Raw genomic sequence first — 25,708 nt, forward strand, 5'->3', positions numbered from 1 at the left:
AACTCAACTACTTAGTTAGGTTTAGGCAACTCAACTACTAGGTTTAGGCAACTCAACTACTTACTTATTTAGGTTTAGACAACAAAACTACTTAGTTAAGTTTAAGCAACAAAATTACTTAGTTAAGTTTAGGCAACTAAACTACTTAGTTAAGTTTAGGAAACTAAACTACTTACTTAGTTAGGTTTAGGGAACTCAACTACTTAGTTTGGTTTAGACAACTAATCTACTTAGTTAGGTTTAGACAACAAAACTACTTAGGTTTAGACAATAAAACGACTTAGGTTTAGGCAACAAAACTACTTAGTTAGGTTTAGGCAACTCAACTACTTACTTAGTTAGGTTTAGGGAACTCAACTACTTAGTTAGGTTTAGACAACAAAACTACTTAGGTTTAGACAATAAAACGACTTAGGTTTAGGCAACAAAACTACTTAGTTAAGTTTAAACAACAAAACTACTTATTTAGGTTTAGACAACAAAAATATTTGTTAAGTTTAGGCAACAAAGCTACTTGTTTAGGTTTAGACAACAAAACTACTTAGGTTTAGACAAAAAAACGACTTAGTTAGGTTGAGGCAACTCAACTACTTAGTTAGGTTTAGGCAACTCCACTACTTAGTTAGGTTTAGGCAACTCAACTACTTAGTTTGGTTTAGGCAACTCAACTACTTAGGTTTAGGCAACTCAACTACTTACTTAGTTAGGTTTAGGCAACTCAACTACTTATTTAGGTTTAGACAACAAAACTACTTAGTTAAGTTTAAGCAACAAAACTACTTAGTTAAGTTAAGACAACAAAACTACTTAGTTAGGTTTAGGCAACTCAACTACTTAGTTTGGTTTAGACAACTAATCTACTTAGGTTTAGACAACAAAACTACTTAGGTTTAGACAATAAAACGACTTAGTTAAGTTTAGGCAACAAAACTACTTATTTAGGTTTAGACAACAAAAATACTTAGTTAGGTTTAGGCAACGAAACTACTTAGTTAAGGTTTGGCAACAACCTGACTATGTGTGTTGTATGGTGGTTAGTGCACATGCAGGTCATTGATCAGGGCCTTGCACCAACCCTGCGACAGCTCTCAATGCAATGTGGTAAACAAATTGATGTTTTAGGAGGCGCAAAAACATATTAATAGAACACGGACTGATGCAAACAAAGTTTAACACCTATGGGTTCAGGCCTCCAGAGTTTGATGAAGTTATTCAAATGATATCAACTCTATGTGGAAGAGTTAATGAGATCCATGGAGGGTGAGGAAAGGTCATAAGATAGTTCATCTGACTCAAACAGTTCACTTTCTTATATCTGAAGTTGAGCACACACCAAGTGCAGTCCAAGGTCAGGTATCTGTAAATGAATATGACAAATACATGTTCTATATTAATGCAATCTTCATAGTGAGACTTCTTTTCTCAGTGTATTCATTGATGCTTGTTCAACAATCTACCAGCCTTATGAAGTAAGGGTTTCAATGATGACACTTTTAATGGATGATGAATTTAATGTAACATATATAACTCTTGGTGGGTATGTGGAAATGGGCAAATACAGGTATTTATATTTTTGTATTATGTTTACAGTATATATTCTGACAATCTGCTTTAATTGCACCATTGTGTACCTTATTTGGATACACGAGAACCTTCATGAGCCAATGTACATTTTCATTGCAGCTTTGCTACTGAACTCTATTGTTTACAACACTGCTATGTACCCAAAGTTGTTAAGTGACCTTTTATCTGAAAAACAGCTCATATCATATTCAGCATGTCTCTTTCAGTTTTTTGTATATTACACCTTAAGTGCTTCAGATTTCTTCCTGTTGTCAGCCATGTCTTATGACAGATACGTGGCTATATGTAAACCTCTGCGGTATCCGACCATCATGAGAAAAAGCACAGTGACTAGTATTCTGCTTCTAGCTTGGCTTGTGCCTGCTAGTGAGATGGCAGTCTCAGTAACTCTGGTTACTAACTCAAAACTCTGTAATTCAACTTTAAGAGCATTCTTTTGTAACAATTCACTTTACAAACTCTTCTGTGAGAGTTCAAGAGCACTATCTATATTTGATGTGCTTGCGCTGCTTAGCATGGCACTTTTCCCTTTGCTCTTCATACTGTTTACATATACCAGAATACTGACGATATCCTACAGAAGTGGTAGAAATGTCAGGAAAAAAGCTGCACAGACTTGTTTACCCCACCTGATAGTTTTAATCTGCTTTTCATCTTTGTGTGGATATGATGTCATTGCAATTCAACTGGGATCTGATTTACATTTCATGATAACTTTACAAGCGTTTTTCTATTATCCTCTATTAAATCCAGTTATATATGGACTAAAAGTGAAAGAAATCTCTAAACACCTGAAGAATTTGTTCTGTCAAGCCGAAGTGATGTAATGTATTCAAAGTAATGATACAGTAATTGTGATGTTAATGATGCCAATGAGCACTTATTGCTCCAGAGATGTGAATGTTCAGACCTTTTGGAAGGAAGAACAATGCAATGACTCCTCAATGTGCTGCAGTTATTCAACAACATGTCTTTGTTTCTGTCAACTGCAGCTCTGTGAGTCAGTCCAGTGCAATCTGAAGAGGGAGCGTGTCACTTTAAATGGCCTCCTCCAACGTTTCTCCCATCAATGTGACACATTTGTTCATCAAGTTTGACATAACAAAGAGTGAACGGTGCATTGACTGCAGACGCCACTGTGGGAAATCTGCAAGAAAAGGAAAACCAACAATTCAGCAACAACAGGAAACGTTTTAATGCTGCTGTTTTGTCCAGTGCTCCCTCCAAAAGAGATGTTCAATTTCAATACGTCATATTTGTGGAGAAATAAAGGTTGAATATAAAATATAACGATCCCATCAACAGAAAATAAATAATAGAACTGAGGTACTGGCAGCATATTTCATCAGTAACAGAGATGTCAAGTATTGTCGGCTTCAACTGGCAGAAATCAGAAATCAGAAACGGTTTATTGCCAAGTTTGTTTGCACAAACAAGGATTTGGCTCTGTGATTGGTGCGTGACATTAAATACTTTGCCATAGTAGAAGACATGAATATCAAATTGTGAACATTTACAATAAAGTATGATTCACAAACAATATAAGTATGTTAAACTAAGTGTTAGTTAAGTGTTAAGTGAAGAGTTGTGATTGTCCTGGAGATGTACGAGTACGAGTCAGTGGGGGTCCAGAACAATTCAGCTTCTGGTTTAACTATAAATAATGCACGTTTTTCATGAATGACAAATTAAACAAAGAACTGTCAAGAAGTAGACTGTGAGCATGTGATAGTTTTGACAGGACAAAACCATATCATATGTATATAGGAGCCCCATATATCACATCGACAGAAAGTACAAGGTTTGGGGAGAGTCTGGCCTTACGAGAAATAGTTTACCGCTGGACACGCTGCTCACTAATCGCTCCATTAACAGCTGCTTCCTCCGTAATAAAGCAGACTTTTACTGAACAACAGCTGCTAGTAAAGACAACACGGTCAGCAGCACCTGTAATCAGTTGTTCATGTTGAATTAACCTGGTAGTCGATCAGTAATCGAGGCTGCTGTTGTTTGTGAGCTTCCGGTTACGGGTCACGTGACGGGTGTGACGAGACAGGGAAGGACAGTCGTGACTGCTAAGAACCAATCAGTGAACGCGGGTCTAGAGCGACCAGACCAGACCCAGCAAAGCTCAAGTGTGTCTGGAGTGCGCCATCTAGTGGATCAACTGAAACGCCGGGTATTGCAGGAAAAAGGCAAAATGAATGCGTCTTTACTATAATTTGGACAATTTTGTACCAATATTTGACGGGCCGGATTAACAAGCCCAACGGGCCGTATATGGCCCGCGGGCTGTAGTTTGCCCATGCCTGCCCTAGAGAAACAGTTAGAAGGTCACCAAGTTAATAATAATTCATCCACAGTGGACCTTGAATATCTGCAATTGTGAACTCTGGAACAAAATGTTCATGCTCATGGTGACGCTCGACTCTAGACTCTAGACCACAAACTTTATATCAGAAGTGGACGTAGTCGTCGTGACGTCTATCTTTGGTTTGTGGACTGCAGTTTGGAAGCCTTAGTTAGGTTTAGGCAACTCAACTACTAGGTTTAGGCAACTCAACTACTTACTTATTTAGGTTTAGACAACAAAACTACTTAGTTAAGTTTAAGCAACAAAATTACTTAGTTAAGTTTAGGCAACTCAACTACTTAGTTAAGTTCAGGCAACTAAATTACTTAGTTAGGTTTAGGCAACTCAACTACTTAGTTAGGTTTAGGCAACTCAACTACTAGGTTTAGGCAACTCAACTACTTACTTATTTAGGTTTAGACAACAAAACTACTTAGTTAAGTTTAAGCAACAAAATTACTTAGTTAAGTTTAGGCAACTAAACTACTTAGTTAAGTTTAGGAAACTAAACTACTTACTTAGTTAGGTTTAGGGAACTCAACTACTTAGTTTGGTTTAGACAACTAATCTACTTAGTTAGGTTTAGACAACAAAACTACTTAGGTTTAGACAATAAAACGACTTAGGTTTAGGCAACAAAACTACTTAGTTAGGTTTAGGCAACTCAACTACTTACTTAGTTAGGTTTAGGGAACTCAACTACTTAGTTAGGTTTAGACAACAAAACTACTTAGGTTTAGACAATAAAACGACTTAGGTTTAGGCAACAAAACTACTTAGTTAAGTTTAAACAACAAAACTACTTATTTAGGTTTAGACAACAAAAATATTTGTTAAGTTTAGGCAACAAAGCTACTTGTTTAGGTTTAGACAACAAAACTACTTAGGTTTAGACAAAAAAACGACTTAGTTAGGTTGAGGCAACTCAACTACTTAGTTAGGTTTAGGCAACTCCACTACTTAGTTAGGTTTAGGCAACTCAACTACTTAGTTTGGTTTAGGCAACTCAACTACTTAGGTTTAGGCAACTCAACTACTTACTTAGTTAGGTTTAGGCAACTCAACTACTTATTTAGGTTTAGACAACAAAACTACTTAGTTAAGTTTAAGCAACAAAACTACTTAGTTAAGTTAAGACAACAAAACTACTTAGTTAGGTTTAGGCAACTCAACTACTTAGTTTGGTTTAGACAACTAATCTACTTAGGTTTAGACAACAAAACTACTTAGGTTTAGACAATAAAACGACTTAGTTAAGTTTAGGCAACAAAACTACTTATTTAGGTTTAGACAACAAAAATACTTAGTTAGGTTTAGGCAACGAAACTACTTAGTTAAGGTTTGGCAACAACCTGACTATGTGTGTTGTATGGTGGTTAGTGCACATGCAGGTCATTGATCAGGGCCTTGCACCAACCCTGCGACAGCTCTCAATGCAATGTGGTAAACAAATTGATGTTTTAGGAGGCGCAAAAACATATTAATAGAACACGGACTGATGCAAACAAAGTTTAACACCTATGGGTTCAGGCCTCCAGAGTTTGATGAAGTTATTCAAATGATATCAACTCTATGTGGAAGAGTTAATGAGATCCATGGAGGGTGAGGAAAGGTCATAAGATAGTTCATCTGACTCAAACAGTTCACTTTCTTATATCTGAAGTTGAGCACACACCAAGTGCAGTCCAAGGTCAGGTATCTGTAAATGAATATGACAAATACATGTTCTATATTAATGCAATCTTCATAGTGAGACTTCTTTTCTCAGTGTATTCATTGATGCTTGTTCAACAATCTACCAGCCTTATGAAGTAAGGGTTTCAATGATGACACTTTTAATGGATGATGAATTTAATGTAACATATATAACTCTTGGTGGGTATGTGGAAATGGGCAAATACAGGTATTTATATTTTTGTATTATGTTTACAGTATATATTCTGACAATCTGCTTTAATTGCACCATTGTGTACCTTATTTGGATACACGAGAACCTTCATGAGCCAATGTACATTTTCATTGCAGCTTTGCTACTGAACTCTATTGTTTACAACACTGCTATGTACCCAAAGTTGTTAAGTGACCTTTTATCTGAAAAACAGCTCATATCATATTCAGCATGTCTCTTTCAGTTTTTTGTATATTACACCTTAAGTGCTTCAGATTTCTTCCTGTTGTCAGCCATGTCTTATGACAGATACGTGGCTATATGTAAACCTCTGCGGTATCCGACCATCATGAGAAAAAGCACAGTGACTAGTATTCTGCTTCTAGCTTGGCTTGTGCCTGCTAGTGAGATGGCAGTCTCAGTAACTCTGGTTACTAACTCAAAACTCTGTAATTCAACTTTAAGAGCATTCTTTTGTAACAATTCACTTTACAAACTCTTCTGTGAGAGTTCAAGAGCACTATCTATATTTGATGTGCTTGCGCTGCTTAGCATGGCACTTTTCCCTTTGCTCTTCATACTGTTTACATATACCAGAATACTGACGATATCCTACAGAAGTGGTAGAAATGTCAGGAAAAAAGCTGCACAGACTTGTTTACCCCACCTGATAGTTTTAATCTGCTTTTCATCTTTGTGTGGATATGATGTCATTGCAATTCAACTGGGATCTGATTTACATTTCATGATAACTTTACAAGCGTTTTTCTATTATCCTCTATTAAATCCAGTTATATATGGACTAAAAGTGAAAGAAATCTCTAAACACCTGAAGAATTTGTTCTGTCAAGCCGAAGTGATGTAATGTATTCAAAGTAATGATACAGTAATTGTGATGTTAATGATGCCAATGAGCACTTATTGCTCCAGAGATGTGAATGTTCAGACCTTTTGGAAGGAAGAACAATGCAATGACTCCTCAATGTGCTGCAGTTATTCAACAACATGTCTTTGTTTCTGTCAACTGCAGCTCTGTGAGTCAGTCCAGTGCAATCTGAAGAGGGAGCGTGTCACTTTAAATGGCCTCCTCCAACGTTTCTCCCATCAATGTGACACATTTGTTCATCAAGTTTGACATAACAAAGAGTGAACGGTGCATTGACTGCAGACGCCACTGTGGGAAATCTGCAAGAAAAGGAAAACCAACAATTCAGCAACAACAGGAAACGTTTTAATGCTGCTGTTTTGTCCAGTGCTCCCTCCAAAAGAGATGTTCAATTTCAATACGTCATATTTGTGGAGAAATAAAGGTTGAATATAAAATATAACGATCCCATCAACAGAAAATAAATAATAGAACTGAGGTACTGGCAGCATATTTCATCAGTACCAGAGATGTCAAGTATTGTCGGCTTCAACTGGCAGAAATCAGAAATCAGAAACGGTTTATTGCCAAGTTTGTTTGCACAAACAAGGATTTGGCTCTGTGATTGGTGCGTGACATTAAATACTTTGCCATAGTAGAAGACATGAATATCAAATTGTGAACATTTACAATAAAGTATGATTCACAAACAATATAAGTATGTTAAACTAAGTGTTAGTTAAGTGTTAAGTGAAGAGTTGTGATTGTCCTGGAGATGTACGAGTACGAGTCAGTGGGGGTCCAGAACAATTCAGCTTCTGGTTTAACTATAAATAATGCACGTTTTTCATGAATGACAAATTAAACAAAGAACTGTCAAGAAGTAGACTGTGAGCATGTGATAGTTTTGACAGGACAAAACCATATCATATGTATATAGGAGCCCCATATATCACATCGACAGAAAGTACAAGGTTTGGGGAGAGTCTGGCCTTACGAGAAATAGTTTACCGCTGGACACGCTGCTCACTAATCGCTCCATTAACAGCTGCTTCCTCCGTAATAAAGCAGACTTTTACTGAACAACAGCTGCTAGTAAAGACAACACGGTCAGCAGCACCTGTAATCAGTTGTTCATGTTGAATTAACCTGGTAGTCGATCAGTAATCGAGGCTGCTGTTGTTTGTGAGCTTCCGGTTACGGGTCACGTGACGGGTGTGACGAGACAGGGAAGGACAGTCGTGACTGCTAAGAACCAATCAGTGAACGCGGGTCTAGAGCGACCAGACCAGACCCAGCAAAGCTCAAGTGTGTCTGGAGTGCGCCATCTAGTGGATCAACTGAAACGCCGGGTATTGCAGGAAAAAGGCAAAATGAATGCGTCTTTACTATAATTTGGACAATTTTGTACCAATATTTGACGGGCCGGATTAACAAGCCCAACGGGCCGTATATGGCCCGCGGGCCGTAGTTTGCCCATGCCTGCCATAGAGAAACAGTTAGAAGGTCACCAAGTTAATAATAATTCATCCACAGTGGACCTTGAATATCTGCAATTGTGAACTCTGGAACAAAATGTTCATGCTCATGGTGACGCTCGACTCTAGACTCTAGACCACAAACTTTATATCAGAAGTGGACGTAGTCGTCGTGACGTCGATCTTTGGTTTGTGGACTGCAGTTTGGAAGCCTCGAGTTCAGCATTTCGGCCGTCGCCAGCTTGTTTTAATGCAACCAGTGAACAGGAAGTGACCATATCTGGACTGAGGAGGAGTGACGTAGAGACGCCGTATACGTCTCTGGTAGAGACCTGTCAATCACTGTGTAGCCCCGCCCCTAAAGCATCCCCTGCTTTATGGTCTGTTTGACTCTAAATGGACCATCATTTACTAAATGAACATCATGCTGTATTGAAGAAGACTTGAAACTAGAGATTGAGACCATAAACTCATGTTTACAATGTTTACTGAGGGAATAAATCAAGAGAGAAGTAGAGTCATTTTCTCATAGACTTCTATACAACCAGAGGAGTCGCCCCCTGGTGGTCACTAGAGAGAATGCAGCTTTAACACGTGAAGCGGAGGTTGTCGCCTGACTAGACTCTTGCGACTCGAGCTAAAGTCGGTAGAATTCATCCTCTGGCTCGGGCTGAGCGAGTTAAATCACCCAGAACTTCAGAGAGACTCTGTTGAATTAAAAGGGCAAAGTGAGTGTATGATTTGTCAGCCGTCAACCGTTTTGTGAAGATATGTTGGATTTGCTGGTGCTTTTGTGTTTCCAACTGTAGAGGCTGCATTTCGTAGTGAACGTGTGTTTTGTCACAGTTTCACCTGATTGGGGAACAGTGGATGTAGAATATCTGGAATTGACCTGTATAAGTTCTGTCCTCATGACAACAGAACTTGTTATGTCACTGAAGATCACATCACCAGCTTTGGGTCCCCAGAAAGGAGGCATAGGCCTCCAGAGTTATGACGTTGTTTACATGTTGGTAGATCTTGTTGCAGAGGTTTAATTAGATCCATGGAGGGTGAAGGAATCTGATAACTAAAAGCATCCACTGAGCCGAAACAGTTCACTCTGAATTCCGCACTCAGTGAAGGTAACTGTAAGTCAAACGATCTGAAACAAGGTGATCGTTTTTAGATTCACATGTTTCATAATCTGCCTGGTTGATTTTCTTTGAAATCATTAATGGATGCTGATTTAAATGTGACATATGTAACTCTTGGTGGGCATGTGGATCTGCATAAGTACAGATATGTGTACTTTGTGATCATGTTTACAGCATATCTTCTAATAATCTGCAGTAATTCTACTATTGTGTGCATTATAGTGATTCACAAAAACCTCCATGAGCCGATGTACGTATTTATTGCAGCTTTATTGATCAACTCTGTTCTTTACAGCACTGCTATCTACCCAAAGCTTCTGATTGACTTTTTATCTGAGAAACAGATGATATCTTACTCGGCGTGTCTCTTCCAGTGTTTTCTATATTACTCTTTAGATGGTTCAGAGTTCTTGCTGTTGTCAGTCATGGCCTATGACAGATATGTGTCTATATGTAAACCTCTGCAATATCCAACCATCATGACAAAAACCACTGTCTGTATCCTTCTGGCTTTAGCGGGGTTTGTTCCTGCCTGTCAGATTGCAGTTCCAGTCACACTTAGTGTTAATACCAAACTCTGTAACTTTACATTAAGAGGAATCTTTTGCAACAATTTAATTTACAAACTTCACTGTGTGAGCTCCAGAGTGCTGTCTGTGTACGGTGTGATTGTTTTATTTAATGTCGTCCTTTTCCCTGTGCTCTTCATACTTTCTACATACACAAAGATATTTATAATAACCAACAGAAGTTGTGGGGAAGTCCGGATGAAAGCTGCACAGACCTGTTTACCTCACCTGCTGGTTTTGATCAACTTTTGTAGTTTGGTTACGTATGATGTCATCACAGTTAAACTGGAATCTGAGTTTCCAAAAACGATACATTTTATAATGACTTTACAGGTGATGTTGTATCATCCTCTCTTTAATCCCATCATATACGGACTGAAGATGACAGAAATTTCTAAACACATCAAAAGGTTGTTCTGTCAAGACAAACCCAACTAATATATCAACAGAGATAATATTTCACTGAATGAAAGGTTTGTTATGACTACGACACAATAAAAGGTTTCATCAGCTTCCTCATTCTAATGATCATCTTCTGCAGTGATTCAAACACAATACGTTTATACTTTATTATCAAGTTTCATAAACAAAAGGTTTTAATTAATATAATATAGTACTCTTTGTCTTTGTGTATTGAGGAAATGTATAATTGTGTCTTAAAGATCACTTTTCAGCCAACAGTAAATGATCAGTCTGAGTACCCAGACATGCACTTTGTTACATTAACGTGAAGTCAAATGTTCACGTTCTCGTCTCTAAATAAGAGCCAATGTCACAGCTGCAAACTGTCGGACGTGATTGGCTCACAGCTGTTGATCAGAAAACTATTCTTCATGTTTATTGTGCTAACACAGTGTGTTCATGTTCAATAATAGTAATGTATTCATTAGTGAGACACTTTCAGCTTTGCATGCATTTCCTGAACTGTGTACCCAGATTACTAACCACATTTGATTTGCTTCTGCAGCATGAGCTCCACATACCGACGAGGTTTAGAGATGGCCGGTATCGGTTTTTCTCTCCACCACTTTGGTCAAAACTCACATATCTCAACAGCTATTGGATGATTACACAGGAGACGACCTGGTTCTGAAGAGTGAAGTCAGAGCTGCATGTGTTAAAGCTGCATTCTCTCTCTCTTTTTGGTTGTACAAAGTGAATTGAATTGAATTGAATTGATTTGGGATGTATACACTCACCCTGTAGATTCACTGGTGTGAAAATAAGAAGGATTGGAACAACTTAATTTTCTCAGTCCATGAAGTCCAAGTCCCAGATTTTCATTAATTAAATCGCTAATTTGCTTCAAACTTCTGTCGTTGACACTTAGAATCTGTCTGTTACATGAGCTGCAAGACTACCCGAGAACACATCTCCACATTATCTGGCTAAGATGCTGAAACATGGACCGTACTATCCTCTCACCCAATGAAATCACTGCTGTGAAAATGAAGTGTCATTTGGTGCCCTGAGAGGAAAAGTGGAGTCAGATTCTATGGAGGACATAAACCATACTGTTGCTGCTGTTTAACAATCATCATTTCTTTAATAATACTCCGGAGTTTTCTCTTTAACTTTAGTTTTTCAGTGTTTGTCAGTAAATCAAAAACATGGTTTTGAATTGTATTGTGAAAAAATAAAAAGAATAAATCAAAGAAAGCATTTTGTTATTATTTCCACTATTTGTAGACTTTGATCATTTACAGTGTGCAGCTGCCTCATATTCATGAAAACAAAGAAGACGGCCTCAGATGGTAATCAACAACTCAGTGTGAAGATAATAAAGAGTCTGAGCTGAAGGAGGTTCTGGTGAACCTGCATGAGTTCATCTGGTTTCACCAGAACCCGACCCGGTGGCTCCGATGACGAGCTTCAAGAATAACTCTATAGAAACAGACCATCTTCTCTCTGATGGTCTCTTTACTGATGGAGGTCTGATAGAGGACCAGGACTACACTGAGACTGGTTCATATAGAGGATCAGGACTACACTGAGACTGGTTCATATAGAGGATCAGGACTACACTGAGACTGGTTCATATAGAGGATCAGGACTACACTGAGACTGGTTCATATAGAGGATCAGGACTACACTGTATATACACAGTGTCAGCAGCAGAACTTATTTAGACAAAACATATTACACAATAAATAATCACAATATTGACAATGAAGAGCTGAATGCTGTGAAATATTAAACAGTAAGAGGCAGAATTCTGTGTCCGTATCTGTGAAGGACAACAGCTGCTCATAAACATTTTTTCTTTGATTATGTGTTTTGTTCTACAGAGATTCAATTGATGGGAGAGGGGAGCCTTTTATTTTGAAGGATCTGTTGATAACATGTATGTGTCCAGGCTGCCGTATAAAACTGATCTGGTGTAGTGAGGATACTTTCAATGATGGCTTTATAAAACTGTCGGAGGATTCTGTGTTTCACTTTGACTTTCTTAAGTTGTCTGAAGATGAACAGCCTCTGCTGGGCTCTGCAGGTGATGTGGTTTATGATTATACTTTATATTTATGTTTGGGCTGGATCAGTTCTTTGGTTTTGAGCAGCAGGGGGTTTATAAAACTGTCGGAGGATTCTGTGTTTATAAAACATATTAATTTTGGACCGATTAAGTGAAATTGGATATTTTCCAACGGGACACCTGACACCTCTCATGGCACAGTGGTTGAAAACTGTCCTAGACGACTTCCTCACCGTCACGATACCTTCCCCAAACCCAGCACACGGTCTAAACACTTGGCTTTCCTCCACCAGATTAAATAAATAAATAAATAAGATTAATAGAAGAAACAAAACTCCTCCTTGCCACACATCCTGTTAGTCGCCGCCTCTGTTACAAACCTCCATGACCACGTCACACTTGACGAAGCACGCAAAACCGAGCTAAACTATGACAGAAGTTCCCCTCCTCTCGGAACGGCATCTCCTCCTTCTACGACGAATACATCACCAAGCCGGAAGACTTCCAGCTTTTCACAGACGCAGCACCCTCCATCAGCTTTGGCGGTTTCTATGGTGACAAGTGGTTCTCAGTCGCATGGCCGCCTGAATTCTCATCCCTTACTCCTTCTTTCCGATCTAAGAAACGTATCCCATACTTATAGCAGCTAGTCTTTCGGGGCATGAACGGTCAAAAAAGACCATTGCCATCTACTCAGACAATAGCGCCGTCGTAGATAATATTACTAAAGGACGGTGACATCGTCTAAATACAATGCCGTTCATGCGGAGGCCAAGACCCCGCAACAGGAACACCTAATCTCTGCTTCTCAAGATGGCATCCTCAAGCACTTCATCGTACCTCACTGGACGGAACCGCTTCGAAGCTTTTCACGCCTTCTTCAGGCTTCCATTCCCGTCACTCGACATCCTTACTTCAGTCATTCACCCATTCCCTCCTTAAGATCAAATCCTCCACTATACGGGTTACCAACGTCTGGTATCAACTTCTTCACCAAACAGTCCTCGGGGGCTCCGCGCCAGCCTCTACCCGCTCACACATCGCTATGCTACTCGAAGGTCTCCGTAAAGTTGAACCACGCCCTACGCCTAAACATCTGCCCCTCACTTCGGACCTCCTCACCCGCTGCATCCGTACACTCCGCTCAGGCTATCTGTCTCCCTTCAGGGGAAAAGTATTAAAGTCCACGTTCTTGCTGGCTTTCTTTGGCTTCCCACTGCTCCGAGTTCACCACCTCGAACTCCAACCAACATCCGTCACGACATGCCACCGCACCCGACATTTCATCCATCCTCCCGACACCTCCCGTCGCCCATCACCCCAAATGCAGCAAGACCAACCAAAACGGTCCACTCCAGCCCATCTACCTTTCCGACCAGACTCATACCCAAGTCTGTACGAATCCATCCGCGACTTCTCAAGCCCAAGCTCAAGTTCAGCCAGCCGAACTTCCCCACAAAATCCCCTGTTCGTCACAGGCAAAGGAGCCACGCGGTCCCGGGTTCACCACCACTTTCGCCATATCTTAGCCAGATCCGGAATACCCCCGAGTCTACTTGGGCCATCCTTTCCGCATCAGCGCCTCTTCCACCGCTTCAAGCCAAGGAATTCCCGACCACATTATTAAGATTCTTGGTCGTTGGTCTTCCCCTGCGTACCTCTCTTACATCCGCTCCAATCTGAACGACACCAGCAATGCCCACCGGCATCGGACTTTGTGATCTTTTTGGGGATCTTTTGGGGGACTCTGCACCACCAGAGCTTCCAAAGAGACGGCCCCCATTCTACAGTCTCCATTCCCCCAGTTACCGCCAGCCATCAGGACACCAACGGTCCCCCATCGCTTGCCAAACCTTCAATCTACGACCTTCTCTACCCTCCTCGTTTCTTCTCCTTACACTCTTACATCCCTTCATCCCTCTACCCCTATCCCTACCCTTCATCCCTCTCCCTTGACCCCTTCCTAAATCGAACAATCATTCCATCACGCAATAAACCTCTCGAAACTCATATTGTTATTGGCGTGGTCCTTGTTGGTGAACTTGTGTTTGTGGCTTGCTTTTTTCTGGCTTGCAACTTGTGTGGGGCTCCTTCACACCCAGCCACCCACTGCGTCATCACTGCCCTGTTACCCCGTCCTTTCGCCTTACCTACATGTGCTCCTTCCGTGTTTTCAAGGCTTGGTTCTTCCATGCTTCCCGATTTCTCTGGATCTATACTCTGGTCACTCCTTCCACACCGGAGTCACTTCAACCGCATCCAGACAAGGAATCCCAGACCACACCATTAAAGTTCTCGGCCGCTGGTCTAACTAAGTTTGCTATAACTACATCCAAGGCCACCTCAGTGACATCCAAAGAGCCCATTCCCACCGAGTCCAGTCAAGTTACTTTGGGGGATGATGAAGCAGAGAACCTTGCCCCCAATCATCCAACCGAACACAACCTCGACCAACCTTTGGCTCCCGTTCTTCCCCCCGGCACAGGGCCCCTTTTCATCCGACTCCTCGACACATAATCATCCCATCGAACACGTCCTTCATTTAGTGTTTCCTGACTAAACTCAGCCCTAACTAAACCTGAGCCAGCCCTAACTATATACCTGATTCAGCCCCAACTATAAACCTGAACCAGCCCTAACTATAGACCTGAACCAGCCCTAACTATAGACCTGAACCAGCCCTAACTATAGACCTGAACCAGCCCTAACTATAGACCTGAACCAGCCCTAACTATAGACCTGAACCAGCCCTAACTATAAACTTGAGCCAGCCCTAACTATAGACCTGTGTCAGCACTAACTATAAACCTGAACCAGCCCTAACTATAAACTTGAGCCGGCCCTGAATGTAAACCTGAACCAGCCCTAACTATAAACCTGAACCAGCCCTAACTATAAACTTGAGCCAGCCCTAACTATAGACCTGTGTCAGCACTAACTATAAACCTGAACCAGCCCTAACTATAGACCTGAACCAGCCCTAACTATAGACCTGAACCAGCCCTAACTATAGACCTGAACCAGCCCTAACTATAGACCTGAACCAGCCCTAACTATAGACCTGAACCAGCCCTAACTATAAACTTGAGCCAGCCCTAACTATAGACCTGTGTCAGCACTAACTATAAACCTGAACCAGCCCTAACTATAAACTTGAGCCGGCCCTGAATATAAACCTGAACCAGCCCTAACTATAAACCTGAACCAGCCCTAACTATAAACTTGAGCCAGCCCTAACTATAAACCTGAACCAGCCCTAACTATAGACCTGAACCAGCCCTAACTATAAACTTGAGCCAGCCCTAACTATAAACCTGAACCAGCCCTAACTATAAACCTGAACCAGCCCTAACTATAGACCTGTGTCAGCCCTAACTATAAACCTGAACCAGCCCTAACTATAAACCTGAACCAGCCCTAACTATAAACCTGAACCAGCCCTAACTATAAACCTGAACCAGCCCTAACTATAAACCTGAACCAGCCCTAACTATAGACCTGTGTCAGCCCTAACTATAAACCTGAACCAGCACTAACTATAAACCTTTCTCCTTTAAATGTCTGAATCCTAAACAGAGCGACACTTTAACACTTCAGGGGAACTTGTTATAAAACAAACTGAAACTGTTAGAAGAGGAATTATTAATCAGGAAGTAAAAAGAATAAAACCCACAATTGAACATAACATAACACGTTGTCAGGTAACGTGATACGTGGTATTTATAACCTCACAGTCTCTAAAACACAACCAGGTACCAGGTGAGCTCAGTGAGTCCCTGAGGATTCAGGTCTAAGGTCTGAAGGGGGACACAGGGACTGGACCCATGTCTGTCTACTGAAGGAGCAGCAGCGCCCTCTGCTGACAGAGTATCAACATCAACAGTTTGATCTGAGTTTAGATTTTATAATTTATCTTTGTTTTAAATGTTTGATTAAACTGACTTGATTCAGTTTGTAGAGATTTATTTTGACCTTTTGGAGAAAAACTTTTCAGAAATCTGACTTTATAAATAAACTCCTCACTCCCACAGAGCTACACACACACACATACACACATACACACACGCACACACAGACACACACAGACACAAACACACACACACACATACACACACACACACACACACACACACACACACACACACACACACATACACAAACAGACACAGACGCACACACACACACATAAACACACACACAGACACACACACACACAGACACACACATACACACACACATACATACACACACACATAAACACACACACACACAGACACACACACACACAGAGACACACACACACTGACGCACACACAGACACATACACACACAGACACACACACGCACACACACAGGCACACACATAAACACACACACACACACACACAGACGCACACACAGACGCACACACCCCCTCATGGAGTCCTGCCACACATTCTTGAGAGCTCACTTCATTGTAGTGATTCACAGCATTTCATGGCCAAATAAGAGCAAAACCTTGTTTCTGGATCCAGACTGTGAGGAGACGAGGACCTGGTTCTGTGTGAGACGACTTTACATCAACTGTCGAGCTTATCACGAATGCATTAAATATGATCTTTGTCAGACGACATGGTCCTGTGTTTAAGAGACCTGGTCTTTGGACTGTGGACTCTGTCTTGATTTAGGACTTAAAGAACATGTTGGATTCAGCTCTCAGGACTTCAGGTTCTTCACCGTCCTGAATCACACTTGATTTGAGACTTGAGACTTCAACTTGGGACTTGATCTGGACTAGACTAGACTCTATTCTGGTCTGTCTTAACATGGGTCTTTATTAACTCAAGACTCTACTCAGTCGCCAACAAATAAAGAGTTGGAATTGTGTGTAGTCTCAGTGTAGTCCTGATCCTCTACATGAACCAGTCTCAGTTTAGTCCTGATCCTCTATATGAACCAGTCTCAGTGTAGTCCTGATCCTCTACATGAACCAGTCTCAGTGTAGTCCTGATCCTCTATATGAACCAGTCTCAGTGTAGTCCTGATCCTCTATATGAACCAGTCTCAGTGTAGTCCTGATCCTCTATATGAACCAGTCTCAGTGTAGTCCTGATCCTCTACATGAACCAGTCTCAGTGTAGTCCTGATCCTCTATATGAACCAGTCTCAGTTTAGTCCTGATCCTCTATATGAACCGGTCTCAGTGTAGTCCTGATCCTCTACATGAACCAGTCTCAGTGTAGTCCTGATCCTCTATATGAACCAGTCTCAGTGTAGTCCTGATCCTCTATATGAACCAGTCTCAGTGTAGTCCTGATCCTCTACATGAACCAGTCTCAGTGTAGTCCTGATCCTCTACATGAACCAGTCTCAGTGTAGTCCTGATCCTCTATATGAACCAGTCTCAGTGTAGTCCTGATCCTCTATCAGACCTCCATCAGTAAAGAGACCATCAGAGAGAAGATGGTCTGTTTCTATAGAGTTATTCTTGATGCTCGTCATCGGAGCCACCGGGTCGGATTCTGGTGAAACCAGATGAACTCATGCAGGTTCACCAGAACCTCCTTCAGCTCAGACTCCAGCAGAGACCGGTCCACCGTGGACAGACCCAGATCCAGGAGCTCTGGAGGGAGGAGGAGAGCTCGGCTCCCGGCAGCAGCAGCAGCGTCTCCTCCTCCTCCTCCTCCTCCTCCTCCTCCTCCTCCTCCTCCTCCTCCTCCTCCTCCTCCAGGAGCAGAGCTTCTCCTCTCTGGGAGTCAACACCGACACCTCTCTGCTGGAGACCCAGGACGTATTACTGGACCCGCTGGAGGGAAGGGAGGCACGGGAGAACCAGAACCAGGACTGAGAGGGTCAGACTGTCAGACCTGCTGCAGTAACATGAGAGGTTTACTAAAGGGAGTCTGGAGCTCAGAGACACTACAGCTTTAGTCCACAGGGGGCGCCAGAACCAACACTACATTTAAATGAAAGTACTACAACAGTGTATAAATACTTTGTTATAAATAAAAGTCCTGCATTTAAACTATTAACTAATAAAAACTATAAAGTAAAATAAACACAATGTACTAAAGTAAAAGTACTCATCATGCCATATAATATATATTATATTATATATAAATATTGATGCATTAATGTGTTCATCGCTTTAATGTTGCAGCTGATGAAGCTTGAGCTCATTTTAGTAACTTTATATTCTGCTGAGTAGATAAATATATTTTATTTTATTTAATGGTTCATGTATTATTCATTACCAAAATAATGTAAAAAGTAAAACCCTCCAAATAAAATGTTGTGTTCCTCCGGTGAACTTCCTGTTGTGCGTCAGGAATCCGCTCCATCAAGTTAGAACCCCAAAAGGCCGGAAAACACAGGAAACAGATATATCACCTTCAGAATAAAAGCCTGACTTTTGGTTAAACATTTTTTAATTTAGTTCCTTTACGAAACAGCTGATTGATGAGTCTCATTTAAAAGTTAAAAGTCATATAAAGTACTTACTTTACTGAAGTAAAAGTAGTAGCACTGTAAACATCCGCTGCATTCAAACGACATAGAATCTAGTTAGTCTGTATTTCTATTGTCTAACTGTTCTTTATTCATTTATTTATATTTCTGTATTTGCCTGTTCGTGTTTCTGTCAGTCTGTGTCTCCTCTGGAGATCAATAAAGATTTATCTCTTTTCTTCTGATTATGAACAAGATATTAATTAAACACCAAACACTTAACATCTGACGTACCTGTACATTATACATTTTGTTTGTATATACTGTCATGTTTAAATACACAGAGAGGAACTCTTATATTTCAAAATTGTCTAAAATAAAACAAATATTTAATTTGTCTGAATTTCTTTGGGTCAGGATAATATATAAATATTATTTAATGCGTCTAAAAGTTAAATACATTCTACTTCACAGTGAGAGAGTTCTCAGTTATTCAGCGTTTAAGTTAGTTTGAGATAACACAGTTGTTTTAAATGTAACTTAATTATATGGATGTCTTTTAAATTTAGTTTTATTTCTGTAATTTATATTTGTATTTTGCTCAACCTGAGGAATACACTTTTTGATAACTACCTTTAATGACACTTGTAAACATGCCTTATTTGTTTGTACTTATCATGAACAAAAATATATATTAATAATAATATATATTTAAAAATAACACGCCAGTGCTTTTGTTTTGAAGGGGATTAACCGGACACCGTGGGGTCTAGTAATGTAACTTGACACTAGTGGTCGACTGACACACTTCCAAACACACACACACACTCACTCACACTCAGTCGGTCGGTCGGTCGGTCGGTCGCGGCCTTTCCCCGAGCTTGTCCCCGTATTTCTGCTACTTTTTTCGGCTAAAAACAGGCTAACGAACCGCCGGACAGAACCGGACAGACTTCGGGGTGACACCGGAAGTCGCGGTTTAACTAAGACTAAAAAAACATTAACGCGCTTGTGTTTGTATTTATATTTATATATATATATATATATACTTTAAACCGTCTTCCTCGGTGGTTCTTGCAGCCATGGCCGGAGGACGCACGGTCCTCGTCCTGCTGTGTTTGGGTCTCCTCCGTCGCGGAGGATCCTTCAACCTGGACGCCGACAAACCGGCCGTCTTCTCCGGGCCGGAGGGCAGCTACTTCGGCTTCTCGGTGGACTTCTTCAGCCCCCCCAACAACAAGCAGTAAGATACATCTAAATATATATATGTGTATATAAATATACACATATATATAAAGTGATCAGATACTCAGGATCAATACCACACGAACAATCTGTGCAATATGAATACACACAAGTATATATAAATACACAATACAAGTATTCTGTCTGTATATATAATGTTTTACTTTTTTACTTATTAATATTCTTTACTGTTTTAATACATTGTTTTTTTACTATGTCTCTTGTTGCAATATACAGTTACTATACAGTATATATATACATATATACACACATATATATATATATATATATATATATATATATATATGTGTGTATATATTAACTGTATATTTACTTCACTTTGCTGCTGTAATCCTGTAGATTTCCCCACTGCAGGACGAATACAGAATTATCTTACCTTATATATATATATATATATATATATATATATATATATATATATATATGTATGTGTGTATATACACCACACACATAACTAAAGTATTATTAATATGAATACTCCGCTGTAAGTATAAAAGTCCTGCATTTAAAAGTTTAAAAGCACTGAAGTACTTCAAAGTATAATTAAAAAGCAAAAGTACTCGTTATGCAGAATAATATAATCTATATTATGGTATTATATTATATAGTATTGTATTTAATGTGTTGGTTGACTTTATATGCTGCTGGTAGTTTAATCATCATTATTTATTAATAATCTGAATCTGTAACTAAAGCTGTCAAATAAATGTAGTAAAAAGTACAACATGTACCTCTGAGATGTAGTACAGTAAAAAGTACGATATGTACCTCTAAAGAAGTATAAAACTGCATTAAATGGAAATACTCGTGAAGTACTATGAGATAGTACTTGAGTACTATGTTTCACATCAGCAGGTTAACGATCTAAATTCTCCAAACGTTGAAACTTGAGCCATGAAAATGGCTTCAGAGCTTTTATTGTGTCTTCATAGATTTATTATTATGAATCACATTTAAAGGGACCCTGTACAGTTTAAACATAAATGTGTCCATTCGATGCGCTGTACCAGATTGTAGCTGAAGCTAATTTGCATCTGTTTGCAGATGTGTTGATGTTTGGTTCATGAAGTTTTTCCTCAAGTATTTATATTCATGTTTCCGCTCGGTGTCATGTGATCAGTCTGTCTTCTGGTTTCCTGTTTTAAGAGCAGACGTGTAATCATCTCCTCCAGATGTCCCGTCCTGAAACCGCTTCAGTCCTTTAGTGGACGCTTTCATGATGAGTTTATTAATTCATCGTTTCATTTCACAGCTTCAAATATATCAGAAAGAACACGATGATGAAGAGCTTTGTTCTCTTGTTTAAAAAGTAAAACTACATTTAGAACTTTAGCTTTGGTTAAAAAGCAACTTGTCCCCCCGAGACGTTCCACCGGTCCGAACAATCCACGTCAGAGCTCTATACCGAGCCTTCGTCGTCCCCTTGGTCGTTCCCTACATCGTCCCCTTCGTCGTCTTCCCATTTGTCGTTCCCTACATCGTCCCCTTTGTCGTCCCTTTCGCCGTCCCCTTCGTCGTTCCCTTCGTCGTCCCCTTCGTCGTCTTCCCATTTGTCGTTCCCTTCGTCGTTCCCTTCGTCGTCCCCTTCGTGGTCCCCTTTATCATCCTCTTTGTCGTCCCCTTCGTCGTCCCCTTCGTCGTCTTCCCCTTTGTCGTCCCCTCCATCGTCCCCTTCGTCGTCTTCCCATTTGTCGTTCCCTACGTCGTCCCCTTCGTCGTCCCCTTCGTCGTCTTCCCCTTTGTCGTTCCCTACATCGTCCCCTTTGTCGTCCCTTTCGCCGTCCCCTTCGTCGTTCCCTTCGTTGTCCCCTTCGTGGTCCCCTTTATCATCCTCTTTGTCGTTCCCTTCGTCGTTCCCTTCGTTGTTCCCTTCGTTGTTCCCTTCGTCGTTCCCTTCGTGGTCCCCTTTATCATCCTCTTTGTCGTTCCCTTCGTCGTTCCCTTCGTTGTTCCCTTCGTCGTTCCCTTCGTGGTCCCCTTTATCGTCCTCTTTGTTGTTCCCTACATCGTCCCCTACGTCGTCCCCTACGTCGTTCCCTTCGTCGTTCCCTTCGTCGTCCCCTTGGTGGTCCCCTTTATCGTCCTCTTTGTCGTTCCCTCCATCGTCCCCTTCATCGTCCCCTTCGTCGTACCCTTTGTCGTTCCCTACATCGTTCCCTACATCATCCCCTTTGTCGTTCCCTTAGTCGCCCCCTTCGTTGTCCTCTAGGTCATACGTCCACATATTATAATAATTATCACAATATGACTCATTTCTATTATAATAATCAGTGTCGTACGTGTTTGAGAAGATGTAAACTGTAGAGTGACGAAGCCCTCGTCTCCTCGTCTCCTCTCCTCCTCTCCTCCTCTCCTCTCCTCAGGTCAGATGTTCTGGTGGGCGCTCCCCGAGCTAACACCTCCTCACCCAGTAGTGTAGAGGAGAGAGGAGCCGTGTACAGCTGTCCCTGGAAGAGTTCCTCCTGCCAGCAGCTGGAGTTCGACAACACAGGTTAGTGTAGAACCTTCTGGCTTTTATTCTGAAACCTTCTGGCTTTTATTCTGAAACCTTCTGGGTTGTCTTTTATTCTGAAACCTTCTGGGTTGTCTTTTATTCTGAAACCTTCTGGGTTGACTTTTATTCTGAAACCTTCTGGGTTGTCTTTTATTCTGAAACCTTCTGGGTTGACTTTTATTCTGAAACCTTCTGGGTTGTCTTTTATTCTGAAGGGACAGAAACAGAAACCCTACCAGGGACCCTGTGGCCCCCTAATAAAGTAATCTGGTCTCAGCTGCTCTGTGAAGGTTAAACTCCAGAGACTCTGAGCTTTCACTGAACTGTGATGAAGCTGAGGGAAGTGAAGAAGACCTCTGTGAGCCTTCATCACCTGAGTGATGTCATTGAGTCTGTCGAGCTCTCAGCAGGTCGTTGAGTTTCACTTTAGTTCAGTTTTCAGTGTTTGTGGTTCAGTTTCAGTTCTTCAGAGTTAGTTTCAGTCTTTCTATCTTTAGTTTCTTTTTGTTTGGGTTCAATGTGTCTGAAGTGTGCAGCATATGAATATTAGTATAGTATGTATAGTATAAGTATACTAGTATGTATATGTATAGTGTAGTATAAGTATAGTATAGTATGTGTAGTATATGTATAGTGTAGTATAAGTATAGTATAGTATGTGTAGTATATGTATAGTGTAGTATAAGTATAAGTATAGTATAGTATGTGTAGTATATGTATAGTGTAGTATAAGTATAGTATAGTATGTGTAGTATATGTATAGTGTAGTATTAGTATAGTATGTGTAGTATATGTATAGTGTAGTATAAGTATTAGTATAGTATGTGTAGTATATGTATAGTGTAGTATTAGTATAGTATGTGTAGTATAAGTATAGTATAGTATGTGTAGTATATGTATAGTGTAGTATAAGTATAGTATAGTATGTGTAGTATATGTATAGTGTAGTATAAGTATAGTATAGTATGTGTAGTATATGTATAGTGTAGTATAAGTATAAGTATAGTATAGTATGTGTAGTATATGTATAGTGTAGTATAAGTATAGTATAGTATGTGTAGTATATGTATAGTGTAGTATTAGTATAGTATGTGTAGTATATGTATAGTGTAGTATAAGTATTAGTATAGTATGTGTAGTATATGTATAGTGTAGTATTAGTATAGTATGTGTAGTATATGTATAGTGTAGTATTAGTATAGTATGTGTAGTATAAGTATAGTATAGTATGTGTAGTATATGTATAGTGTAGTATAAGTATAGTATAGTATGTGTAGTATATGTATAGTGTAGTATAAGTATAGTATAGTATGTGTAGTATATGTATAGTGTAGTATAAGTATAGTATAGTATGTGTAGTATATGTATAGTGTAGTATATGTATAGTGTAGTATATGTATAGTGTAGTATTAGTATATGTATAGTGTAGTATAAGTATAGTATAGTATGTGTAGTATATGTATAGTGTAGTATTAGTATAGTATAGTGTAGTATATGTATAGTGTAGTATATGTATAGTGTAGTATATGTATAGTGTAGTATTAGTATAGTATGTGTAGTATTAGTATAGTATGTGTAGTATATGTATAGTGTAGTATTAGTATATGTATAGTGTAGTATAAGTATAGTATAGTATGTGTAGTATATGTATAGTGTAGTATTAGTATAGTGTAGTATTAGTATATGTATAGTGTAGTATAAGTATAGTATAGTATGTGTAGTATATGTATAGTGTAGTATTAGTATAGTATAGTGTAGTATATGTATAGTGTAGTATATGTATAGTGTAGTATATGTATAGTGTAGTATATGTATAGTGTAGTATTAGTATATGTATAGTGTAGTATAAGTAGAGTATAGTATGTGTAGTATATGTATAGTGTAGTATTAGTATAGTATAGTGTAGTATATGTATAGTGTAGTATATGTATAGTGTAGTATATGTATAGTGTAGTATTAGTATAGTATGTGTAGTATTAGTATAGTATGTGTAGTATAAGTATAGTGTAGTATTAGTATAGTATAGTGTAGTATATGTATAGTGTAGTATTAGTATAGTATAGTGTAGTATATGTATAGTGTAGTATATGTATAGTGTAGTATAAGTATAGTATAGTATGTGTAGTATATGTATAGTGTAGTATTAGTATAGTATAGTGTAGTATATGTATAGTGTGTACCGGCTGTTGAAGGCTGATGTTTATCCGACGCTGTGCAGGAATAACTTTAAACACGACGGATCGGCAACAACAAAACAATAATCTGTGCAGAAGTCAACGCTTGGATCTGCTCAGTACAACCTTAAAGCCTGAACTCGTGTATAAATATATAAATATATAAGTATGTAGTCCTGGACGCACCTCTTGAACACATAAGGAGCTGCTGCCGGGCGGGCAGACTCGTGTCGGGACACACTGAGGAATGTTGTGGTGAAACATTGTGCGGACTCGTCTCTTCTGGTTCCAGTTCTTATGTTCTTTATTCTTTATTCTTTATTCTCTTTAGAACTCATCTTCACAGACTGGCCTTTATGTGACGTCGTCGCTATTCTGTTTCATTTGTGTTTGTTGATTTTACTAAATTATGTTATTTTTGTCTTTCTGTTATTGTTGTTGTTGTTTTTGCTGCTTTGTCTGTCAAAGCACTTTGTAAAGCTGCTCTATAACTAAAGTTATTATTATTATTCATACAGAATGCTGGTTCTCTCACCGTGTGTCTTGTCTCACAGGAAACAGACTGAACCGTCAGTGACACTTCATAAATATCAGGAAACCCTGACAATAGAATTCATGAGAAAATAACAAAAAGCATTTCTTCAGTTATCTGAAGAGTTAAATATCCAGTGAAACATGATGACTCATCACAAGTCTGTGTGTCGGTGTGAGACATAAAATAAATAAATTAAATAAAATAAAATAAATAAAATAAATAAAATAAATAAAATAAATAAAATAAATAAATAAATTAAATAAAATAAATAAAATAAATAAAATAAATAAAATAAATAAAATAAATAAATCATTTTGTAACAACAAATAGAAATAAAACAGAAAAGCTATGAAAAATAGTAAATACTAGATAAGTTGTGTGTCCTCCATGTTACTGAGACATGAACATGTGAGAAGATTTAGACTCATGGAAAGTTTAGTTTGGATGTGGAGGTAAAAAATACCCCC

The 25,708-nt window shown here is 39.4% G+C and overlaps 4 protein-coding genes across 4 annotated transcripts in view; all 4 read left to right on the forward strand.

Moving 5' to 3' along the window:
• Positions 1–1,496: 1,496 nt before the first annotated feature.
• LOC306704111 (olfactory receptor 6N2-like) lies at positions 1,497–2,411 on the forward strand (the record flags this gene model as incomplete). Its single annotated transcript, XM_079170324.1, has 1 exon — positions 1,497–2,411. One exon carries the CDS (start codon positions 1,497–1,499, stop codon positions 2,409–2,411), a length of 915 nt encoding a protein of 304 aa, XP_079026450.1.
• Positions 2,412–5,775: 3,364 nt separating this feature from the next.
• On the forward strand, positions 5,776–6,690 carry LOC306704112 (olfactory receptor 6N2-like; the record flags this gene model as incomplete). The annotated part of the gene is made up of 1 exon (XM_079170325.1): positions 5,776–6,690. One exon carries the CDS (start codon positions 5,776–5,778, stop codon positions 6,688–6,690), a length of 915 nt encoding a protein of 304 aa, XP_079026451.1.
• Positions 6,691–9,384: 2,694 nt separating this feature from the next.
• Positions 9,385–10,311, forward strand: LOC306704497 (olfactory receptor 6N2-like; the record flags this gene model as incomplete). Its single annotated transcript, XM_079170869.1, has 1 exon — positions 9,385–10,311. One exon carries the CDS (start codon positions 9,385–9,387, stop codon positions 10,309–10,311), a length of 927 nt encoding a protein of 308 aa, XP_079026995.1.
• Positions 10,312–19,631: 9,320 nt separating this feature from the next.
• The window catches only part of itgav (integrin, alpha V), a 29,198-nt gene continuing 23,121 nt past the window's right edge, over positions 19,632–25,708 (forward strand). The window contains exons 1-2 of the mRNA XM_079170858.1: positions 19,632–20,015; positions 22,402–22,529. Coding sequence (XP_079026984.1) covers positions 19,855–20,015; positions 22,402–22,529 — 289 coding nt within the window. The 5' untranslated portion in view covers positions 19,632–19,854. The remainder of the gene's footprint in view (positions 20,016–22,401; positions 22,530–25,708) is intronic.

This window comes from Pholis gunnellus (genome assembly GCF_910591455.1).
Source record: "Pholis gunnellus genome assembly, chromosome: 12".
In the NCBI taxonomy this organism is placed as follows: Eukaryota; Metazoa; Chordata; class Actinopteri; order Perciformes; family Pholidae; genus Pholis; species Pholis gunnellus.